The sequence below is a fragment of the Boleophthalmus pectinirostris genome, unplaced genomic scaffold, assembly GCF_026225935.1.
Source record: "Boleophthalmus pectinirostris isolate CB_2022bp ecotype Guang Dong unplaced genomic scaffold, ASM2622593v1 HiC_scaffold_18, whole genome shotgun sequence".
Taxonomy (NCBI): domain Eukaryota; kingdom Metazoa; phylum Chordata; class Actinopteri; order Gobiiformes; family Gobiidae; genus Boleophthalmus; species Boleophthalmus pectinirostris.
The window spans coordinates 3,949,676-3,974,342 of NW_026571133.1; the positions used below are offsets into that span (position 1 = coordinate 3,949,676).

The window sequence follows — 24,667 nt, forward strand, 5'->3', positions numbered from 1 at the left end:
AGCTGTGTCTTTCAGTACCAGGACCAAACCAGTGCGATTGGTAAAGACATAACAGCAGCGAGTCTGAGGTCTGAGGTCTGAGGTCTGAGGTCTGTGAGGTCAGAGTCTGTGTACACAAGTGACTGGGGGAGCGTGGCGTGACCCACAGTGTTCGGCGCCACTCAAATGAAACCGCAAATTTAGAGCCAGTCTCCATATTATGAACAGAGTGTTTCTACCGGACAAAATAGAGAAATAAAAACACCAACCAGGATCATGTAGAGCGGGTTAATACGAACATTTAACACCAAAGCGACGAGGCTCACTGCAGCAGATACAGAGAGAGTGACGACAATATTCCAGTGTAAGTCAACGGAAGCCAGGGTCAGAAGGAGCCGGGAGCGCCCCCATGTTCACTTCCTGCCTGGAATGTGGCAGCGAGAGTGTTATCTATGTCCATTTATACACACAGTCTAAGGCAGACATGTCAAACTCAGGACCAGGGGCCAAATTTGTCCTGCGATATAATTATATTTGGCCCACAAGATCATAGCAAATGTATTAGATGTATGTATTAGTATATGTAATGTATTAGAGCTGCCCGCCGGCTACACATAGACTATAGAAACATTATTTATTTAAAATAATGTTATTATTTTATATTCTTATATTCTTGCTCTGGATTCAATGTTTAAGCAAAACTATTATTAAACATTTATTTTAATAAGAAAAGGTTTAACATTACATATCTCAAAAAAAGAGAAAACATGCAGATGTTGTTGAAATTTTCCAATAAATATTTAGTTTGGCCCACGACTTAGACCCAGTTTTTAATTTCGGCCTCTGTGAATTTGAGTTTGACACCCCGGCTCTAAGGTCTGAGCAAATCCTCTCTCTCAGATATTTAATAATCCAACCAGAGAGCCTCACATTTTTACCTACATGAACAAAAAAGAAATTGTCTATGCTAAAATAGGGTGACCAAACGTCCGTTTTCCCCCGAACATGTCCGTATTTTGCGTCCTGTCGTGGGTGTCAGTTTTTGTTTTGTTTTTTCAAGTGATGCAAATGTCTGGTTTTTCATGATGTTTCACTGGGGCCATTAAACTGAGCGTCTCTTGTAGCTCTGTACAATCAGAAGGAGCGAGCAGACACAAGCAGTCGGTCAGTCTGCAACAAGTCAAAACGCAAATGCACATTTAACAATGACTTGTACAAGAAATTATCCGTTTTCCATCCCGGTCGGGACAAGTGGGAGGTCATGTGCACAGGTTGAGAAGTGAAAGTACAGTGGTCCCTCGTTTATCGCGGGGGTCACGTTCTAAAAATAACCTGCGACAGCTGAAATCCGTGAAGTAGTCAACTTTATATTTTACAATTATTATATCTGTTTTAAGTCTGTAAAACCCTTCACCACACACTTTTCTCACACAGGACAGTTACAACCCTTTTTACATCCTTCTTAAAACTTATTGTTGCTGTTGTCCTTTTGTTATTTTCCTCCTTCTTTATGTAACAAACTGAAGATTCATTTATTCCATAATGGAGCAGTACAGCGCAGAGTCCTGCACGGGTCCATTTTTGGAGACCCCTAGTACAGCACTGCATCCGCGCAGTACAACACCGCACCTGCCCGTTAACCGGTAAATGCGGCAATTGCCCGATCGCGCTTTCCAGAAAAACTGCTCGGCGTTCTCTCTCTTAAGTTCAAGAATTAGTCCTGGATAGCGACGGATGACTGTAGCTCAATGTCGAGGCCCCACCTCTCGCCCCCGGTAAGGTGTCCGGGTTTTCACAAATGGAAATACGGTCACCCTATGCTAAAATAAAGCTCAGATTAAAGTCTAACTTGAGTAACAGCTTCAGACAGAGCAGTGCCTCCACTTAGCTTCATAAAAGTAATAAACCAACAGATTTATGAGAAAATATAGTTTATAATTTTGCACTGATTGCCTTTTAGTCTGCTACTGTAATATCGAATAGACTGTATATTTTAAAAGGCCTTTATTACATTATTTTCTGATCTGTGTTATAATGTAGTTTCCTCATCTGAGTTTATCTCTTGAACAGAAAACACTCTGTTCCACCTTGTGATGTCATCAAGAGGTAATACAGGAAGTGTTTTTAAACTCACATTCACAAAAAATTGGATAATTTCAGCTATGGACTTGTCAATCTCTTCTGAACAAAAGGTGGAAGAGAGCATGTTGAGTTTTGGAGATGTAGACAGACTAATAATAAAAGGTTATTTAAATGACTGAATGAAACAAAACACAACTCCAGGTCTGTTTTTGGGGAAGTAACAACATTATAAAACGATTAAAAGCTCACAAGAGTAAATTTTGTGTAATATAGGTCCTTTAAATAGACTAACATAAGTGAAAAATGACTACTAAATTACAAATCGAAGGGATATTTTTTAGTTTCAACACCAGCTTTTTCACTGTTGGATTTAACAATGCAAAAAGTTTGGATTTTGTTCAGGTTTAGCACATTCCTCCATCACACTCTTCTCTGGCTTCAACCATGTGCTCTCCTGCTGTGATCAGAAGCACCGGAACCATCAGTTTAAAGCGCCCGACGTCAACAAAAAAAAAAACACAAACTCCCACAATACAACAGAGACGCAAGCGCCAGGAATAACCTTTATATCAACTGCTCTAACTTTAGATTTTATAGCTCTAAAATACCTCGAAAAACAAGCATTCTGACTGTGAGCGGGGTTGCCTCTCCACAGATCTGACCTGTAACTTGGTCTGGTTAGGTCTTCATGAAGATACAAAGGTTTAAAGCCATATTGTGAAACATTTCAGATAGAGAAATAACATCTCAACGTAGAAAAGCATTTGAAAAGTTGCACAATGCAGCTTATTATTATTACTTTTCTTATTATTATTATTATTATTATTATTAAATTATTATTATTGGTAGTAGTAGTAATAGTAGTAGTATAGTTATTAAATTATTATTATTAATAGTATTAGTAGTATTAGTAGTAGTAGTAGTAGTAGTAGTAGTATTATTATTAGTTATTATTATTTATTTTATTTATTATATTATTATTTTTTAGTATTCTTTTATTTTTATTATTTTATCTGTATTATTTTTATTACTTTTATTTTTATTTTTAGTATTATTTATTTATTTATTATGGGTGTTTTTTGTTTTTTTGTTTTTTTTTTTTACTATAAAATAAAACAATACAACAAAAAAATCTGTATTCTACTGTAAGCCGGCCCAGCTCTCCACAAACTCCCACAAAACCACAATGACTCAGGCTTTATAAAGTAGGGACAGAATGAGGGTGAATCCAGAATGCCCTTTACTGTCCATCAAGAGGAGAGGAAGCTACTTTAAGTTAACATATACAGACTCTTTAATAGGGCTGAACGATTTTAAGAAAAAATTGAACTGCGATTTTTCTGGCAGATATTGCGATTTCGATTTTATGCACGATTTTTTTTCTAAACAAGTTTCAGTGCACATGAACATTTGCAAACATCACAGAATCTTACATCATACCAGAGTCCTGCACCTTTGACGATTTGACGCTGTATCGTAAAGCCAAATTTGCGCAGATAATAAGGGCTGTGATTGGTCCTCTCTTTCACCGCTCTACAGACATTTCCTCTACACCACTTTGTCACATTTGTTTACGTTTTACAGAAATTAAACTTAAAATCACATGGCAAATTTACATAAACTCTAAGCGCTGAAAAAAAAACAGCTCTTTCCTTGTGCGCTGATGTGGTTCAGCTTCTGTCGGACTAAAGGACACGACTCGGTGGAATATGAGTGTTCTTTCTGTGACAGAGGGATGTGCTGATGATGGTGAGTCTGTTCTGTGCTTCTGTCGCGTTGGAGATGGTTCATGTTAAACTTTACACGAACGCCAGGTTTAAATCCTCGCCTCCGAATGTTGTGACGGTGAATTACTTCGCGGTGCAGATCCGGCGATTAGTTAGAATTTTAAAAAAATAATTTAAAAAAATTTGTTAGAAAAATACATGTCGGTCGACACATATGCAGGTCCATGTCTCGTGACGCAGACAATTTGATACTGGACCGTAAATTGGGCTCAAGAGTTGCTTTTACACTACATTTGTACTGGCCCAAAACAACTTTCGCTATACATGAGAAAAGTTAATCAGGTACAATTTCTTTCTTTTTTCAGTTAGAGCTAAAGACAGTTTAGAGATATGGTCCAAAAACACTAACTTTTCTCACTAAAAGAACAACATTTGATACCATTGCGAGATAGAACCAATGCGCTGGCAAAGGTCTCTTTTTATTTAATGCTTCACATATTGGTGATTGGAATGTACATTTTAGTCTTCCTTATTATTTTTTTTTACTTAGCCTTAAACCTAAACCTTTTCACTGTATGGTTCAATAAAAATACAAATCTAAAATACTTACAAAGAGCTAAATTAAATAAAAATGTTTAAATCTCATGCAAAATCAACTTTTCAGAGCTTTCTACCTTCTAAGAGTGATGTGTGGGCCTTGTATATGTCGCCGAAGTGGTTTTTAGATTGATTCTGTTTTTTTTTACAAATTGCAGTGTATTTCTGCCACCCTCCCATGTGACAACGAACTAAAGCTGCTACAACGATGACGCGGCAGATACACCTTTGACGCGTTTGACGTAGCAGAAAGCGCTTCACACCTGCCCCACTCCCCCGCTCCACCCTGTATCGGCAACACCTAAACAAAAGCGACAGCATGAGCTCATTGTTCTACACTGCAGTTACACGATATAATAAGTTTATCTACTAGTGTTTATTAATACTTTACCAATCAGTAATGTTCAGCTGATGTCGACGCGGTGCTTGAGCTTCGTGCTCCTCAAAGTCCTCGTCCGATTCCGGGTCCAACACATGCGGCTGAACGCGCTGTATCTCCATGATGAATAAAAGTTTATTCCTGCCGCTATCAGGGTGCACGCCTGTGTCCCCCTCCCTCCCTGAGATGGCGGAGGAAGGGCGGCTCACTCAGAGCCTACGTCACGTTTGGAGGGCGGAGCCTGTGCTTTCTCAGGACGGGCAGGGGGATGAGCAATAGTCGGACTTTCATAGTTCCTGGTCTGTGATTTCATAACTATTGTGTTACTGATGTTCCAAAACTCAAATTGTGCTTGTTTATGTGCAGAAGATACAATGTGAAAAGAGTTATTTTGCATGAGATGGGCCCTTTAAATAAAAGAATCTAAGAACCAAAATGGGCCTAAAACTACACAATATTGTCCACTGCCAGGCTGCTCCACAGGTCCAGATGGAGAGATGGATGGAGAGATGGAGAGATGGAGGAGGAAGGAGGGAGGAGGGAGGGGCAAAGGAACACAATCTGAACGAGGGAACGAACGGCAGGAGAAAGATGATGATGCCATGGATTTAAAAGGCGTGGTGAGAAGAGAGGAGGAGAGGTACAGAGGGAGGAAAGAGAAGAGAGGAACAGAAGGAGGAGAGGAACAGAGGGAGGAAAGAGAGGAGAGGAACAGAGGGAGGAGAGGAACAGAGGGAGGAAAGAGAGGAGAGGAATAGAGGGAGGAGAGGAACAGAGGGAGGAAGAGAGGAGAGGAACAGAGGGAGGAGAGGAACAGAGGGAGGAAAGAGAGAAAGGAACAGAGGGAGGAAAGGAACAGTAGGAGGAGAGAGGAGAGGAACAGAAGGAGGAGAGGAGAAGAGGAACAGAGGAGGAAAGAGAGGAGGAAAGAGAAGGAGAGGAACAGAGGGAGGAAAGAGAGGAGAGGAAGAGAGGAGAGGAGGAGGAGAGAGGAGAGGAACAGAGGAGGAGGAAAGAGAGGAGAGGAACAGGAGAGAGGAGAGGAACAGAGGGAGGAAAGAGAGGAGAGAAAGAGAGGAGGAAAGAGGAAAGAGAGGTGAGGAACAGAGGGAGGAGAAAGGAGAGAAAGAGAGGAGAGAAAGGAGAGAAAGAGAGGAGAGGAACAGAGGGAGGAGAGAGGAGAGAAAGAGAGGAGAGGAAGAGAGGGAGGAGAGAGGAGAGGAACAGAGGAAGAAGAGGAGGAGAGGAACAGAAGGAGGAAAGAGAACAGAGGGAGGAAAAGGAAAAGTGACCATTTTATGTGTCACTGAGATGAATGTGTTTTCGGTTCCAACAGCACAATAAAGAATAGGTTAAATTTGTGTTAAAGGTGCACTATGTAATTTTTTGGTTGGGCGTCCGTCACCTGCTTGTTTCTATGGATACGTCATTGCTCTGCCTGGAATGTTCCACAGTGTGACATTAAACAACTCTGCCTTACATTTACTCCATTACAGGTGGTTTTATAGCTCAAAAATACCTAGAAAAACAGACATTTTGACTGTGAGCGGGGTCGCCTCTCCACAGATCTGACTTGTAACTTGGTCTGGTTTGGTCTCCATGAAGATAAAAAGGTTTAATGCCATACTGTGAAACATTCCAGGTAAAGCAATAACATCCTTCCATCAGAAAAGGTACACAGTGCAACTTTAAATAAGACGTTTTGTTATTTCAGAATCTCAGAGGAGGGACCAATATCACTCAATAGTTCAGACACTTTATGAAAATGGCAAACTATGGGTCCGGTCAAGTGGTAACGGAGGGAAACAGGGGCAGATTTTTTACATTCAAATGTCTCTTATTCAGAAACTAGAGGAACTATTGAAATAAGTAAAGTATCAGAATGTAGGAAAGAGTTACACTCCAACAGGGTCAAGTTAAACCTGTGATATTCTTTCAAGTTGTTGACAAAAAATTTAAAAACTCATGTCAGTAACGGAGGGAATGAAATATGCAGCACTTTTTGGGCAATAAATACAAACAGTGATAACTCTTGGTTCTCACTTACATATCCTTAACAAACTGGTTTGAATATTTGCTTCATATAGTTTTCTACCATATGGTACAAGATTAGGTTGAAAAACCTCTTACTTTTTGACTCATGAGATTTTTTATTAAGAAAGGTCATGGTAACGGAGGGAAAAGTAACAGAGGGAAAATTGTGCAAACAAGTAGAAGGTGCATGATTTTACATAATTTGTCAGTTTTTTTCTTCTGAATACTTTAATATTACTTCAAAATGAAAGGAAACTATTTCTATAAAATATGTCAGTCTTTCCAAACAAATTTTTATCATTTTAAATACTTTTTTTTTTTTTAAATCATGTACCTTCATCAACAGTTCAAAGATGGAATAACACATAACACATTGAAATTTGGGAAATAATTTTTGTTCCATGTTTCATACATGGTCTGTTTAAAACATATGTAACTTTGGAACCAAAAATGGTACAGAAAAAAGGTAAACAGTTTCATAAACTAGAGTACATATGTATCTGTTCAATACATTTTTATATCAGATGCATTAACTTGAATTTTTGGCCTTGCTGTTTACTTCTGCTTGACCGAGCCCAAATGTAGCTTTTCTGGTTCAAATCCAGCACCTGGTTGTGTCCATGGAAATATACTAGGGAGATTATTTTTCCATGGAATGTACCGCAGCATGACATTAAAGCTGCATCTCCAACCAGTAGCTCTCCACCTACTTCCAAGTAGGTCACCAAAGGATTTCTGAATTATACATACGAATTATACATGCAAATTTGATAAACTACCAGTGTAAACTAAAGTAAATTGTAAATGTCCCCATCTAAGGCTTTCCTATGCTCAGTTTCTTGTGACCACTAAAGTTAGTAGCACTTTGACCATCGCAGGTGCTGATAACTCCAAGGCTCTTTGTTGTGTTGATGTTTCTAACGTGGAAATAAGTGGACTTGTTTCATGTATGAAGTTCTTTTAGATTAATATTGCAATTTTAAAAATATGACTTGTATTTTGTTATAATTTCAGCATTTTAAAGGTGCACTGTTTTTCTGGTAATCCAGGGCCTGGTTGAGGGGGGAGCAGTCAAAGCAGGGACTCCCAGACTTCTTTCTCCCCGAACACTTCCTCCAGCTCCTTCGAGGGGACCCCAAGGCGTTCCCAGGCCAGCCCAGAGACATAGGCTACGTTCAGACTGCAGCCTGAAGTGACCCAAATCCGATTTTTTGGCCCCTATGTGACCTGTATCTGATCTTTTAATGACAGTCTGAATGACACAGATCCGATTTTTTCAAATGTGACCCAGGACACTTGGATATGTGCTCCTGAAACCGATACATATCTGATCTTTTGACATGCAACTTCAATCTGAAAGGTCAAAGTGCATTCATCCACCTACACATTATCAACAAGCCACAAACGTCACTATTCTGCGCTGAAGTAGGTGAAAATTGTTAATGAACTCTGTGTCACTGAAGCGAAGCACATCACCACTCACCACTCTTGGCTCCGTCTCCACATCCACACGTTCCTTTCAACGGACGTCGCTGCCGCTGCCCCACAAAACACCACGACCAAAAACCTCGTCCTTCTCCTTCTCAATCTCCTCCTTAAAACAAGTAAGTTGTTCATGTTCTGGCTCCGGTACGAGAGGAACTTTAAAATCTCCAGGTGCTCGATGCTGCGTCCATGTTTGGACAACTTCCGTAAACACAGAGACGCTCGCTGCGGTTGACGTCGTCGTGTCTCCAGTGTCACATGTGGGACACTTTTGGGCCGTTTAATGTTCACACTGGAGTCACATACAAGTCACATTTAATTGGAAATGTGAACGACCTCGCAAAAACATCGGATTTCACAAAAAAATCTGAATTGAGCGTTAAGCCCTGCAGTCTGAACTTAGCCTTACTCCCTCCAGCGTGTCCTGGGTCTTCCTCAGGGCCTCCTCCTGGTGGGACATACTTGAAACACCTCAAGAGGGAGGCGCCCAGGAGGAATCCGGAACAGATGTCCGAGCCACTTCAGCTGCTCCTCTCGACGTGGATGTCCCAGTATGGCATTTACTCAATAACATGGGTTTTTATTTACCTAAAAAATGTAATTCTTACTATGAGTGAATGACTGATTCCAGGCAACATCTCCATGAAGAGAAGCAGATAACGGACCCTCCACCACCAAACTCACACAGTGCACCTTTTAAAATGTCCAAACTATAACACAATGATGGACCAGTGTCATAAATTATAACAAAATACAAGACCCAAGCAAAACATGTCTTCTTGAAACAGAAAATTCACAGCTCTATCAATAATTGTCACTTGTTTAATGTGTGTGCGGCCACAGAAGCTTATATAAAGTAATGCGATTCAGAGAAGGTGATTCATTGTGTTTCTGTGGCGGTGATGTAACTCACACCTCAGAGGATGACTCACAGCATACGCCAAGTAATGATTTGACATTTGAGAAAACCAGGAACGAGGAATAAAAAGGCAAGTTTTTTTTTTTTTATCCAGAGCGGAAATAGGTCAAATAGGTCCCACATAACGTCAGCTATTCATTTTAGTACAAGCTGCGATTATGTTTCTCTAAGGGATTCTCAAAAGGTTTAAAACGTCTACAAATCTTCAATGTGCGTTCAGTAGCAGGGGGCGCTTGGACTGCATCTGGTCTGCTGGCGTTTTGAAAGGTGAAGGAGTTTGTACGAAGCTAAAATCATGGTTATTGTCAAAATGGCTTTCCTCACAAACCAAATTCCCTTTAGATATAATTGGACTTTTTCTAAAATCATACAGAGATGAACCAGGATCAAAAGTTATTTCTAAACTTTATGGCGAGGCTGCGTTTATATGATGACGGTCTGAACAGAAGGCGCAAAGGTGACGTCGCGTTTTCAGTTTTTATTCCGCGTTTAGACGTTTTGGGGAGGAAATCTGCATGCACACGGTGACGCAAAAGTGTGTGGAATTCGATTGTGTATGCATGTCAGGCGGCTCGGTGGTGACGCTGGGTGGTGATGTACGTGACGTAAACGTGTACGTGACCTGAGCAGATCTGACCAGAGTTTTGCGTCTTGTTCAGTGTCGACGGAAACGCTACGTTGGAGCTTATTCAAGTTTTCCACTCTGGAGGATAGTTTCAGATTATTTGCATTCAAGTTCATGTTAAAACATTGTGTTGAAATTGGATTTTTCTTAAAGTTTCAGGTTGTTCATAATATTATAATATTACAATAAGAAAGAGTTCATCAATTAAAAAAGATTTCTGTAATAGATTTGTGTTTCTCTGCACAAATATTTGAACTTATTGTTATTTTTGGGGTTTATATGACATGAGTTTTTCTGATCCGGCCCCTTTGGGATTAAAGTAGGTTGGATACAGCCCCCGGACCAAAATGAGTTTGACACCCCTGAAGTAGTGTATTCTGATTCCTGACCTAGTCACTGGAGCGAAATGAAATTGAGTGGAGGCAGTAGGTGGCGCCAGCCTGGGTAAAAGTTCCTTACCTTGAGGATTGCACGAATGTTGTCCATAATATTTATGTCATGGAAAAGCTGACATTTTATATGAGACTCAACTTTGACAAATTTGACAATGAGTGTGTATACATGCACATCAATAACCCGGTTATTAGCCATATCCCGGTTATGTCAGTATTCGGGTTACTGCGTTTACATGTGCACTGAGAAACCGGGATACTCATATCCGCGTATACATGATCAAATGGAGTATCCCGGTTTCTTGACATAATCTTACAAATGCGCAGGCGCAAAAATTAACTTAAATCAATTTCATAAACCAGGAAAAATACAAACCGTGAGCTCCTTTAGCATAAGAAGCTAAGGAGCTACGAGATCTCCCACAATCCACTGTGCAGATTCTTCATTAAAATCTTCTGCATAAATAAACTCAACTTTACAACATATAAACCATAAACACTATAGACACATCAGCCCGTTTGATCAGATAATTCAGCTGTGATCACATTTGTTTACGTTTTACAGAAACGAAACTTAAGACCGTTTGGCTAATTAGCATAAACTGTTAGCGGCGATATAAAAACAACTCGCTTCCTTGCGCCGCTGATGTGATCAGTTTCTTTTGGACTAAATGACACGACTCTGTGGATTATGTGTGTTATTTCTGTGACAGAAGAGGCGCTAATGATGGTAAGTGTGTTCCGTGCGTATAGAGTATAGGAGATAGTTCATGTTTTAGCTTTTCAGCGTCACACGAGTGCAGGTCGTACGAGTGCAGATTGTACGTGTGCAGGTTTAGCGCAGCTCTTAATTTTACAGTCATTTCACTCGTTTGGTCACTTTATTTATGTTGGTCAATTTATTTATGTGACTACTGTTGTGGTGAAAGGCTGGAAAGTGTCTTTTGGACGCATGCGCACTCAACTTTATGTTGCAGTAACCGGGTACTGCGTTTACATGCCACAAGTATCCCGGTTACTATCGGAATAAACCAGCTACAGTAACCCGGTTTCTAATAACCGGGATACTGCCATAACCGGGTTACTGAAACCGGGTTACTGCGTATACACGCACCATCAAGAAACCGGGATACTCAAAAAACCCGATCATAACCGGGTTACTGATGTGCATGTATACACACTCACTTACTGGAAACTTGGAGAATGTTTGTTGCCCCATTTAGATCAGATTTTAATTGAGTATGACCTGAAGAAACCATTGTATTTTTCTTGTTTTGTTATTATTTCTGTTATTACCAAGTTTTTTTTTTTTTGTTCAAGCTTGGTAATTTCTGTAATACATGTGCAGTGACTTTGTTTATTTTTGGAAAAGGAGAAAGGGGACGATAGTCGATGTGCTGTGTCAGTGTCCAATATATTTTGTTCCTTTGTTTCCAATAAACTTTAATGGAAAAAAAAGCAGTACAGGATTGACATATGTGATTATTACATTTAAAGATGCATTATGTAATTTTTCAAATGCTTTTCTTCACGGACACCAAACCAGACCAAGTTACAGGTCAGATCTGTGGAGAGGCGACCCCGCTCACAGTCAGAATGTCTGTTTTTCTAGGTATTTTTGAGCTGTAAAACCACCTGTAATCGAATAAATGTAAAGTAGAGCTGTTTAATGTCACACTGCGGAACATTCCAGGCAGAGCAATGACGGTATCCATAGAAACAAGCAGGTGATGGACCCCCAAAAAGGTCACACAGTGCAGCTTTAAAGTAGGTTGCACTTGTATTTGTCCTGGTTTGGTCCTGTTCTAAGTCCTGGTTTAGTCCTGGTTTAGTTCTGGTCAGATCCACTTTTTAGTCCTGGGTTATAGTCCAAGTTTAGTCCGAGTTTTATAATCGCTGGAGTAAAGGGATGGAGGTGTAGAGAGGAGAGAAAGAGTGAAAGAAAGAGGAGAGAAAGGAGGAAAATGTGAGAAAGTGAAAGAGAGAAAAGTAAAGAAAGAGCCAAAGATAGATAGGGCGTAGGAGAAGATAAAAGGGGACAAGGAAAGAAAGAAGGAGGGAGGGAGGGTGAGAGGGAGGGAGGGAGGGAAGGAGAGAGAGGAGGATAGATGGAGTGATGGGCGGTTGGCGCTGATGTGAGCATTCCTGAGCAGACTTCAACAAACCCCAAACCACCAGGAGGAAACTTAATCTAATATCTAACAGAGGAGACGAGACAAAGGAGAGGAACGAACGAGGGGAGGGAGGAGAGGAGAGGAAAGGGAGAGGCGAGAGAAGGAGAGGAAAAGAGTGGGAGAGAAGAGAGAGGGAGGAGAGAAAAGGAGAAATGACAGGGAGAGGGAGAGAGAAGGGGAAGGGGAGAGAGGAAAGGAGAGAGAGAGTGAGAGAGAGAAAGAAAGAGAGAGGAGTATAGAGGAGAAAAAGAGGAAAAGAGGAGAGAGAGGCAGAGAAGGGGGAGAGAGAGAAAAGAAGAGAGAGAGAGGGGAGTAGAGAAGTAGAGAGTGGGAAAGAGGGAGTAGAGAAACGATGAGGAGAGGGAGAGAGGAGGAGAGAGAGAGACGGAGAAGGGGGGAGAGAGGAAAGAAGAGAGAGAGAAAGAGGGAGTGGAGGAGAGAGGGAGGAGAGAAAGGAGAGGAGGAGACAGGGAAAAGAGAAACGATAAGGAGAGGGAAAGAGGCAGAGAAGGGGGAGCGAGGAGAGAGAAAGAGAAAGAGACACACACAGAGAGAGAGGGAGTAGAGGAGAGAGGGAGGATAGAAAAGGAGAGGAGGAGACAGGAAAGAGAAAAGAGATGGGGAGAGGGAGAGAGGCGGAGAAGGAGAGAAGAAGAGAGAGAGAGAAAAAAGAAAGAAAGAAAGAGAGGGAGTAAAGGAGAGAGAGGGAGGAGCGAAAAGGAGAGGAGACAGAGAAAATAAAGATGGGGGGAGAGAGGGGGTAGAGGAAAAAGGGAGGGAGTAGAGGAGAGAAAAGAAAAGAAGAGGAGGAGATGGGGGAGAGAGAATAGATGTTGAGAAGGAGAGAGAGAGAGAGAGAGAGAGAAAGAAAAGGAGAGGGGGAGACAGGGAAGAGAAAAAAGATGCTGAGAGGGAGAGAGGCAGAGAAGAGGTAGAGAGAGGAAAGAAGAGAGAGTAGAGGAGAAAGAGAGGGAGGAGAGGTAGGAAAGAGGGAGGAGAAAAGGAGAGGAGGAGACAGGGAAGAGAGAAAGGATGGGGAGAGGGAGTGAGGCAGAGGAAGGGGAGAGAGGAAAGAAGAGAGAGAAAGAGAGTAGAGGAGAGAGAGGGAGGAGAGAAAAGGAGAGGAGGAGACGGGGAAGAGAGAAACGATGGGAAGAGGGAGAGAGGAGGAGAGAGAGAGAGAGAGAGAGAGAGTGAGAGAGAGGGAGGATTAGAGAGTGGGAAAGAGGGAGAAGAGGAGAGGGAGGAGAGAAAAGAAGAGGAGGAGACAGGGAAGAGAGAAAAGATGGGAGGAGAAGGGGGAGAGAGAGAGAGGAAAGGAGAGGAGGGGGGGGAGTAGAGGAGAAAGAGGGAGGACGGGGAAGAGAGAAACGATGGAGAGAGAGAGGAAAGGAGGGGGAGAGAGAGAGGGAGGAGACAAGAGGAGAGAAAAGGAGAATGGGAGACAGGGAAGAGAGAAAAGATGGGGAGGGAGAGAGGAGGAGAGAGAGAGACACAGAGAGAGGGAGAAGGAGAGAGAGAAGAAAGAGGGAGAAGAGAAAAGGAGAGGAGGAGACAGGGAAGAGAGAAAAAGATGGGGTGAAGGAGAGAGGCGGAGACGGGGGAGAGAGAGGAAAGGAGAGAGAGATAGAGAGCGAGAGAAGGAGAGTAGAGGAGAAAGAGAGAGGGGAAAGAGGGAGTAGAGGAGAGAGCGGGAGGAGAGAAAAAAAGAGAGGAGGAGACGGGGAAGAGAGAAACGATGGGGAGAGGGAGAGAGGCGGAGAGAGAGGAAAGTATAGAGAAGTACAGAGGGAGTATAAGAGAACGAGAGGAAGGAAGGAGAGAGTGGGAAGGAGGGAGCAGAGGAGAGGAAGAGAGAGGGCGGTGAACGCTGACTCACCGTGTAGTGGCACAAAGAGCAGAGCAGGAATGAGTAAGAGCAAAGACAGAGGTTCAGGGGCAAGTTTAAACACTGCACGGAGGAGATGGAACAGGATCAGAACAATAAAGGCTCCGGCGTCGAGAACACGATTAAACTGGAGAAAAGAACGGCCACTGGAGTTGTGCTGCTGCTCCGTCCGGGTTAAAATTATGAAGAATATATAAGCAAGGCAAATACAGATGTGGGAATGAATAATTGTCAATCTCGAGTTTAGAAATGACGTTTGTGGCATAAGACGTTTGAATGGAAAGTCATAAAACAAAAAACATAATTGCTTTTCAATTGTTGCTCCTTAACCTTAAATGCAAAATAAATGTACTTGTCAAAAAATAAACATATAAACACATAAAAAAAAACTTGTTTCAAAATAGACCAAGACCAAACTTAAAAAATGTAAAACAAACTAGAAAAGCACTCAGAGAGCGCAGACCTCCGCCAAGGACTACCCCCATTTTTTATATAAATTGCGATAAAATCAGTCTTCTGGATCAGATCCGGATCAGCCTTTGGAATATGAAAGAGGATCCCATTGTCCATCCCTGAGTCAAATTTCATGGGGTTTGGTCAATAATTAACCCAGATATTGAGAAACAAAATTTTTGGCCCCATTTACCACAATGTTAACTAAAATTTCAAAGTGATCCAGAATCCAGGATTTCTTCCGGATCACCCCCAAAATGAAATCAGTTCTTCCTTTTCACATTTCCAACAAATCCTGAAAATTTAATCAAAATCGGTCCATAACTTTTTGAGTTATGTTGCTAAGAGACAAACAAACAAACAAACAGACAAACGCCGGCAAAAACATAACCTCCTTGGCGGACGTAATTATTAAGGAAAGATTCAGCTTTCTTCTTTTTATGTAATGTATTCAGTATTGATACTTAGATAGTTTTGATTTTAGTGTAAGTAGAAGTAGTTTCAGTATCTAGGTATTGATCGTTTTAACAACTTAAGAGAAACTTGTAAAAATATATCCCATATTTTTCGGATTATAAGGACGCAATATCAATAATGTTGAATTCTCTCGTCTATTTTCATACATAAGGTGCAATAAGCGAAACAAACGGACGACACTTGAGACTGATCCCTTAGCCCAGGAGTCCACGATCCATTGGCAAATAGTGGAGTACCGTATTTTCCGGACTATTAGGCGCTCTGGATTATAAGTCATTAAATGGTCTATTTTTGAACATTTTTCACAAATAAACCGCACTGGACTTTAAAGGAAACACAACAGTGTGATGGGTGAGTGGTTTTGTTTGTTTGTTCGTTCACGGTGACTCTGGGCTTTGTTCAGTTGTGGCGTGTAGGGAGGGTGCTGTCTGGGATCGCTGGATTGTCGGCGTGTTCGCAGTGACTCAGTTGTTCAGTCGTGTCTAGAAGTGGCACATTGCACTCGCTTTTTCGGTTCGTTCCTCCGTTCCGTTCCTCGTCGGCGTGGAGTGATGAGTGTGTCTGTGGGTGTTTTTCGCCATGCGGTCGCTGTCTGCTCCATGTGTGTTTGCGTGTTCTGCGGGTGGTGCGGCTTTGTAGTTTACTGAAGTCGTGCTGGGACACCCGAGAGGATTCGTGTATAGGGCGCAAGAGTGTGCCCAATGGTGCGGAAAATACGGTAATTTGCCCAACATTGTCTCCCTGTCTTGGTGAATGTGTATTATGTGAATGTGGGTGGATATTTTAAGTTTTTTTTTTTTTTTCCTACGAGGAGAATTCAAATATACATTGAGTAATAATGTGTTTAATGCAGCTTTGCGCACATTTTTTACATTTTACAGAAACTAAACTTAAAACCACGTGGCTCATTTGCATAAACTATAAGCGCTGAAAAAAACTGCTCGCTCCTTGTGCGCTGATGCGGTCAGCTTCTGTCAGACGTGGCTCCTGACTACAATAACCAAAATGCTCAGACAATCCATCAAGCGGTGCGGCTTCATAGCTTATCCAATTACTAAAACATTTTGACAGATTTTTGAGCGCTGTGCAGCACATAAAATCAGTTTGTCAGTCAATAAGCACAACCAGAATTAATACTTAAGGCGCACTCTTGATGTTAGAGAAAATTTAAGGATTTTAAGTGCGCCTTATAGTCCAAAAAATACAGTAAATTGCAACAGGAAAAACATCTTATTCATTTGTTTCTGCTGAACAAAATTCTGCACAAATCTTTATCAAAATCACTACATTTGAAGCTTTATTAGATGTAAAACTGCACGAAATACTTCTACTTTTTACTCTTTAAGTTCACTTTTAAAACAGGTACTTTAATACGTTTACTTAAGTTGATTTTTTCATACTTTTACTTGAGTATTTGAGTAAGTGGTGGCTTTCAAGTTAACAGCTACATTTTACTTTTAGAATACCCTGGCTGAAATCATCCAAATGATTCTAGTGAAGACGGACGGAATTTGAAAAACACAGTGGAGCGCTTCCCGTAGCACCACATGACATCACAGAGTGTTTTCTGTTTGAGAGAAGAACTCATCGTCAGTATGCAGGGTTTGTGTGTTAAACATGTGTGAATGAAACGAAACACAACTCCAGCTCTGTTTGTGATGTGGAAACAACTATAATTATGACACAGATCAGAAAACTGTTCTTTTTTTTAAGTAACAAAATCGAGTACTTTTTCCAGCACTGCTTAAATCTTAAGTGGGTCACTGTAGACAGGTATATAGCGTGTGAGTGCATTCCGCTCTATTCCCTGTATAATATTCCAGCCTGTGCCACAGTGGCTCAGTATCATTCTCCTCCAGATGGCTTTTTGAACTCACAGAAGCTCAGAGTCTCCGACCAGACTCTGCTTCAACCCTTTACCCACTGAGTCAAGACCTCCGAACCACACAATCCACAACAATAACAGTGGGCAGGCCAGTGTCCCCAAAGCACCCGTGTCCTCACAGCAACGGATGTCACAATATCAGATTCTTGTGTTACAATAAAGTAGCAGTTTTACAAGTATTCACTGTTTTTCAACCATAACCAAACAACATTTAACTCCTTAATCCTCTACAAGGTCACATTTTATACAGCGCTTTTCCAACTTCACGCTACCGTATTTTCCACACTATAGGGCGCTCTGGATTATAAGGCGCACTGTCATTGAATGGTCTATTTTCAAACTTTTTTCACATATAAACCGCACCGGACTATAAGGCGCATTAAACGAAACACAACAGTTAGATAAGTCAGTCAAACTTTATTTAACGCGTTCACAAAAACTCTCAACTTTGTTCAATTGCAGCGCGTAAAAAAAAAATACTGCGTGAGACGCTAAATTGTTCGTGTATTCACAATAACTCATAATTGTTCAAACAGTTGGGTGATTACGGCGTCCAGCACGCCCGCATCCCTCTCGTCATTATCCGAGTCAGTGTGGTTACTGTTCCCTGGCAGTTCAGTTCAGTGATGATTCTGGTCTTGGTGAAAGCTCGGACCACAGTTGATACTGATCCTTAGCCCAGGCGTCCGCGATCCGTTGGCAGTCGCTCGGCACTGCTTCCATGCAGCTCGCACTTTCACTTTATAACAGCCTTGAGTTTAAAGTGGGCTTTGTGAGTGTGTCTCTTGACAGGAGCATTTTGATATTAAAAGGAATCACAGTATGTATTACTCCGCGATGCTCCTGACTACGGGAGCCGTAATGCTGCAACTGGTGCGGCTTTGTAGTTTACTAAAGTCGTACTAAGACACCCCAATAAATTCATATATAAGGCGCTCAGGATTATAAAGCACTCTTGATGAAATTAAAGGCTTTTCAGTGCGCCCTATAGTGCGGAAAATATGTTACATCCATTCAAACACAGACTGATACACCAGTGTACACAGACAATGGGGGAGAGGGGGCTTGGATGTCTTGCCCAAGGACACAATGACAGTATGTTGCTAAAGTCTCTACTGTGAAGCCCAAGTGAAAGTGCCTATGACAGATTAGACTATTGTAATTTTCCGACTATAAGGCGCAATATCAATAATGTTGAAGTCTATTTTCATACATAAATTGCACCGGATTATAAGGCGAATTAAGCGAAACAAACGGAGACACTTGAGACTGATCCTTAGCCCAGACAACCACGATCCATCGGCAGATCATTGAGTAACTCGCCCGGGGGAGGACGACTCAAATATACACTAATATACAGTAATAATGTGTTTAATGTAGCTTTGTGCACATTTGTTTATGCTTTACACAAACAAAACTCGAACGAAACCACATGGCTAATTTGCATGAACTATAAGCACTGAAAAAAACCAACTCGCTCGCTCTTACTCCGCGAGGCTCCTGACTACGGTCGCCATAATGCTCTGAAAATCCATTCACCGGCGCGGCTTCGTAGCTTACCAAAGTCCCACTAAAACATTTTGACAAATTTTTGAACGCCGTGTACCACATTAAATTGGTTCAAAGTCAGTAAATTTAGAGAATCGTCGCTTTGTGTTGCATTTTTTGTGTGAAAAGCGATCTATAAATAAAGTGTGATTGACTGATAAGCACAACGAGAATTACTACATAAGGTGCATTGTCGATTTTTGAGAAGATTAAAGGATTTTAAATGCGCCTTATAGTCTGAAAAATAAGGTACTCATTTCACTAAATTAGCAGTTTTTAAGGTTTTGAATTTTACTCCCTGGTTAGAAATCGTGACATTATGCAAGGGAATTCTACAACTGTTACTTATATCAACAATGCTGAACACTGGGCCAAAACTCCTCTGATCTACACATCCATTATTATTTAACAAATAAAAATGTAAGAAAACACCTTTATTTTGCTGAAATAATGTTTAAAGTATAAGAAAAATGTGTTGTGTGTAAATTCTGTCAGTGTGGGACTCTCTCTTCTTCTTATATTTTTTCAACAATTCTTTCAACTTTTCTTCACAAACTGCTTCATGATTTATATAAAACTGAAATTTATATTTAAAGCCGGTATTATACCACTAAAAAAACATAATTTAGAGAATCATCAAAGCCTGTCATGCGTACTTCAACACGAAACTGTAAACTGTATTTTGCTGTACCTGGTTTTCGTCCTGCACCACTCTGTACTGCTCCTTCCACACAGAGATCTTGGTGCCTTCGTCTTTCCTCAGAGCTCTCTCCTTCTTCAGCTCGGGACTCCAGAAGGTTTTTATGGAGTTCATGGAGGAACTCAGCTTAGACTCTTTCGCCTCCAGCTGCAAAGAAAGAAACCATAATAATAATAATAATAATACAGGTACATTAAACTGTGTTCAGTGTACATCATATTCAAAGCCCGGATCATTTAAGATCGTTGCCTCTCGCTATTTGTTTTCAATCAATCAATATCACTTTATTCGTCCCACACTGAGCAGTAGCATACAGTAGTAATAGAAAAACTCAAATTAAAGTCTAAGTGCAGCTCAATAGGTAGGGTCAGTGTTAGGGCAGCTTGAGGAGGAGAACAGCCCTCAGGACAAAAGTGCCTCCTCTGTGATCTGGAGCATCACAGAAGCCTCCAGGGGGCGACAGGTGAAGTCTGAACACACAACAGGAAAGCCTCTCCTTAAGCCTCACTTTCACTCCACTCTGTTGTTTCTGTGATGAGACGAGAGATTCCCTCAAAGTGTTTCGTCTTCTGCCATATTTGGTGGAGAAAAAGTCTGTAACATTTCAGAGCTCCATCTATCCATTTTCTTTCACTTATCTGGGGCCAGGTCACGGAGCCAGTAGTCTAAGCATGGACTCCCAGACTTCCCTCACCCCAGACACTTCCTCTAGCTAGTACAAGGCCAGTAAAGAATCATAGTCCCTGCAGCGTGTCCTGGGTCTTCCCAGGAGCCTCCTCCCGGTGGGACATGCGTGGAACACCTCCCGAGGGAGACGCCCACGAGGCATTCAGAACAGCTGCCGGAGCCACCTCAGCTGCTCCTCTTAACGTGGAGGAGCAGCGGCTCTACTCCGAGCTCCTCCCGTGTGACTGAGCTCCTCACCCTATCTCTAAGGGAGCACCCAGCCACCCTGCGGAGGAAACTCATTTCAGACGCTTGTATCCGTGATCTTGTCCTTTCGGTCATTACCCAGAGCTCATGACCATAGGTGAGGGGAGGAACGAAGACTGACCGGCAAATTCACAGCTTTGCCCTTTGGCTCAGCTCCCTCTTCACCACAAAGGTCCGATACAGCGACCGCATCACTGCCGACACTGCACCGATCCACCTGTCAATCACACGCTCTCCCTCAAATGGAGGAGTTCAAGTATCATTTCAGAGCGAGTCAGTTAAAATAGCTATCTCCATGTGGGATCTTCATGAATACGGGAAAAACAAATTGCTCAAATCAGTCAATCCAACAGTCCTCAACTTCTGCACTTGCACAAGCTGCACTTCACTGTTGATCAAATTATTGAGCAAAGGAAGGTTTTAAAACCTGCTCAGTGTGTCAGCTGGTCAGCCACAAGAGAAGCCAACCATTTTTGATATTTGCTTCAAACATAGCTCATGGAGTTATACTGACCCCTTTCCTCCATCTGAGATTGTGAATTCATGACACACTTGAATACGAGGGCAACTTGAAAAACCTACATACATAAAAATTCCAGTTTGTGCGTGAAACTTCCTTACGTCTCTACGGAGGAGTTCGTTTTCTCTCAGCACTTCTCTGAGCTGCGTCTGAAGGTCCGTCATGGCTCCGTCTCTGACCTGGAAGTGAAATAATGTGTTACATCGGTTTTATCAAAATATTTATGTACAGTACAGTTCTGCTAGACCACTGTTTCTGCGAGTGTATGTCAACATCATTTTTCACTGTTTTATCTTTGCTGTATTTGACTGTTTTAATGTGTGTTCTGAAAAGCGTCTTTGAGTGTCTTTATTATTATTATTATATTTTTATCATTTGATAATTTGTAGTATTTTGAAAAAGGAAAAAAGTTAATTGTAGTTTGGACCCAAATCATGTGAAATAAGCCAATTTACTGGACTTGTAAGAGACTAAAGATTACAACAAGAATCCAAAAACATGTTAATTCATTTAAATAAATACATAAATAAATAAAAATAAAGCTGAGCCATTTTATGTGTAGCTAAGGAGTGCTAAGACATAACATATTTAGATCACAATATTACCGTTTGCCGTTTTGAAAATGCTTCAGTCGTCAAAAACAACGTATTAACATGTTTTATACGTGTTTTTTTATCAAGTTTTTCCTTTTACTCTCATTGCTAAGTCGCTCCCCCTTCAGAACGCAGTCACAACATGGGTGACGTAGGCTTGTGGGCGGAGCCTGGAACAAAAACTGCTCAAAACCTCTATTTCTATTTCCAACTGCTTTTAATGTCTAACCTGCTTTTATTAACATGCCTATATTTTTATATTTTGTCTGATTAAGTTGTTTTTATAAGTACTCTTCATTGTATTCTTTGTACGGCATCTCTGAGTGCCTAGAAAAGCAAAATATAAATAAAAATGTATTATTACTGTCATTATTAATCATACAGTTAACTAAGGAGGGTTCAAAAAGAGCCTGAAAGAGATCACTAAATACCTCAAACACAGTGTTGGGAAGGTTACTGTTAAAATGTATTCCCCTACAGATTACAGATTACATACCCTAAAATGTAGTTTGTAACAGAATCCATTAAATTACTTAAAGTGAGTAATGTAATCTGAATACTTTGGATTACTTGATTTGCTGTAGAGAAGCAAAGACGAGGAAATCGTAACATAAAATGTTTTGTTTGCTAAAAGAAAAAGAAAAGCCCAAATTTTACTGAACCAAATTAAAAATATTATTGATAGAAGATGAGGAGACACGTCCACGCAGCTTTAGTCCTGTTAAATCCTGTTGTAGTCCTTGTTTTAGACCCGTTTTAGTCCTGGTTTAGACCTGGTTTAGACCTGGTTTTAGTACTGGTTTAGATCTAGTTTAGAGTTAGTTTTAGACCTGGTTTAGAGTTCCTAGTTTAAACCTGGTTTTAGACCTGGTTTTAGTTTAGACCTGGTTTACCTGGTTTAGATCTAGTTTAGACCTGGTTTTAGTTTTTAGCCTGGTTTAGTTTCCGGCAATGAGTGGAATTACGGAAAGAAAAAATTAAATAAAAAAGGGATATAGCCCAAAATGTGAAAACAGGAACATACCTCTGTGTAATCCATTTATTTTAACAAAGTAACTGTAATCCAATTACCACTCACTGAAACAGTAACTGTAACTGAATACAGTTACTCATAATTTGTACTCTGATTACATAACTCTGGTACATGTAATCTGTTACTCCCCAACACTGCTCAAACATGCTTTTATGACATGTCAGACCTTTTCAGGCCTGTTTTTGATGAGGGAACAACATTATAAAATGGCAGAAGGCTCCAGAAAGTCAATCTGGCATAATACCTCGTCAGTAACTCTTGCATATAACTGTACAACAACTCACCTTATCATCTTTGCACTGTTTTCCTTACGACCTCTTGTATACAGCTGAGATATTTTTACTACTTATTTCTTACATACACTTATACAATTGTGCTGATTTTGACAACAGTCCTTTGCTATTTTTGCTACTTATTTAGAATTAATTATTATCATTTACATGTTTTCTCTTTGTTTTTATAATATATTGTGATGTGTGAGCTAGGGACGGGCATTCGATGAAATTTTCTTAATCGATCGTCGGAAGAATTAACGATCGATTATCGATTAATCATTAACGTTTTTATATTAAAATGATCATCATTATTATTACTATCTGCACTACTAATCTGCATAAATAAATTCAACTTTACGACATATAAACCGTAACGACTCTAGAGCCACATCAGCCCGTTTGACGTTATAATGTGTTTAATTCAGTTTTGCGCAAGTTTCACAGAAACTAAACTTAAAACCGCATCGCTAATTTGCATAAACTAAGCGAAGATAAAACTACAGCTCTTGTGTCGCTGATGTGGTTCAATTTCTGTTGGATTAAAAGACACGACTCAGGTGAATACAGGTTAGTGTGACCAGATTTGCGTTTGTCAAAACCAGGACACCGTACGGGGGGAGGGAGGTGGGGACTCGTCATCGACATTGAGCGACTCTCACCTCGTAAAACTTTTTCCCACTGGACACAGAAACATATGTGCTGCTTTATACACTGTGCACATGGACTCACACTTGTCCCGAACGCAACGGAAAGTGTGGAATTTCTTGTACAAATCATCGTTAAATACACATTTGTGCTTCAGTACGTTGCAGACTGACCCACTGTTTGTGTCTCGCTCCTTCTGATGCAGAGACACATGTACAGACTTGTTTAGTCACACTACACACAGCAACCTACATTCGGTTTGTCGATTAAAATGAACGTAATCGATGAAATTCTTAATGATCAATTATCGATTAATCGACTAATCATGCCCATCCCTAGTGTGAGCTACTGTGTCCAAGTAATTTCCCTTGTGGATCAATAAAGTGAAGTTGGTCTAAGTCTTGCTGTGTGGTTGTTTGTGTGGTTGTTTGTGTGGTTGTTTGTGTGGTTGTTTGTGTGGTTGTTTGTGTGGTTGTTTGTGAGGTTGTTTGTGTGGTTGTGTGTGGTTGTTTGTGTGGTTGTTTGTGTGGTTGTTTGTGTGGTTGTTTGTGTGGTTGTTTGTGTGGTTGTTTTGTGTGTTGTTGTGTGTTGTGTGGTTGTTTGTGTGTTGTTTGTGTGATGTTGGTTTTGTGGTGTTGTGTGTTGTGTTGTGTTTGTGTGGTTGTTTGTGTGGTTGTTTGTGTGGTTGTTTGTGAGGTTGTTGTGTGTTGTTTGTGTGGTTGTTTGTGTGGTTTGTGTGTTGTTTTGTGGTTGTTTGTGGTGTTTGTGTTTGTTGTGGTTGTGTTGTGTGGTTGTGTGGTTGTTTGTTTGTTGGTTGTTTGTGGTTGTTTGTGAGGTTGTTTGTGTGGTTGTTTGTGAGGTTGTTTGTGTGGTGTTTGTGTGGGTTGTGTTTGTGTTGTTGTTTGTGTGGTGTTTGTTTGTGGTTGTTTGTGTGGTTGTTTGTGTGGTTGTTTGTGTGTTGTTTGTTGTGTTTGTGATGTTTTGTTTGTGTGGTTGGTTGTTGTGTGTTGTTGTGTTGTGAGTTGTTGTGTTTGTGTGGTTGTTTGTGTGTTGTTTGTTTGTGTGGTTGTTTGTGTGGTTGTTTGTTGGTTGTGTGGTTTTGTTTGTGTGGTTGTTCGTGTGGTTGTTGTGAGGTTGTTCGTGTGTGTTGTTTGTGAGGTTGTTGTGTGTTGTTTGTGTGGTTGTTTGTGTGGTTGTTTGTGTGGTTGTTTGTGTGGTTGTTGTTTGTGAGGTTGTTTTGTGTGGTTGTTTGTGTGGTTGTTTGTGAGGTTGTTGTTGTGAGGTTGTTTGTGTGTTGTTTGTTTGTTTGTGTTGTTGTGTGTTG

General features: G+C 40.9%; 1 protein-coding gene across 1 annotated transcript in view; it reads right to left on the reverse strand.

The window, feature by feature from the left end:
- LOC110165438 (ELKS/Rab6-interacting/CAST family member 1-like) overlaps window positions 1–24,667 on the reverse strand; it is a 467,498-nt gene that overhangs the window by 413,589 nt on the left and 29,242 nt on the right. Inside the window, exons 4-5 of the mRNA XM_055153860.1 lie at window positions 20,899–20,976; window positions 19,336–19,491 (exon numbers count right to left, since the gene is read on the reverse strand). Coding sequence (XP_055009835.1) covers window positions 19,336–19,491; window positions 20,899–20,976 — 234 coding nt within the window. The remainder of the gene's footprint in view (window positions 1–19,335; window positions 19,492–20,898; window positions 20,977–24,667) is intronic.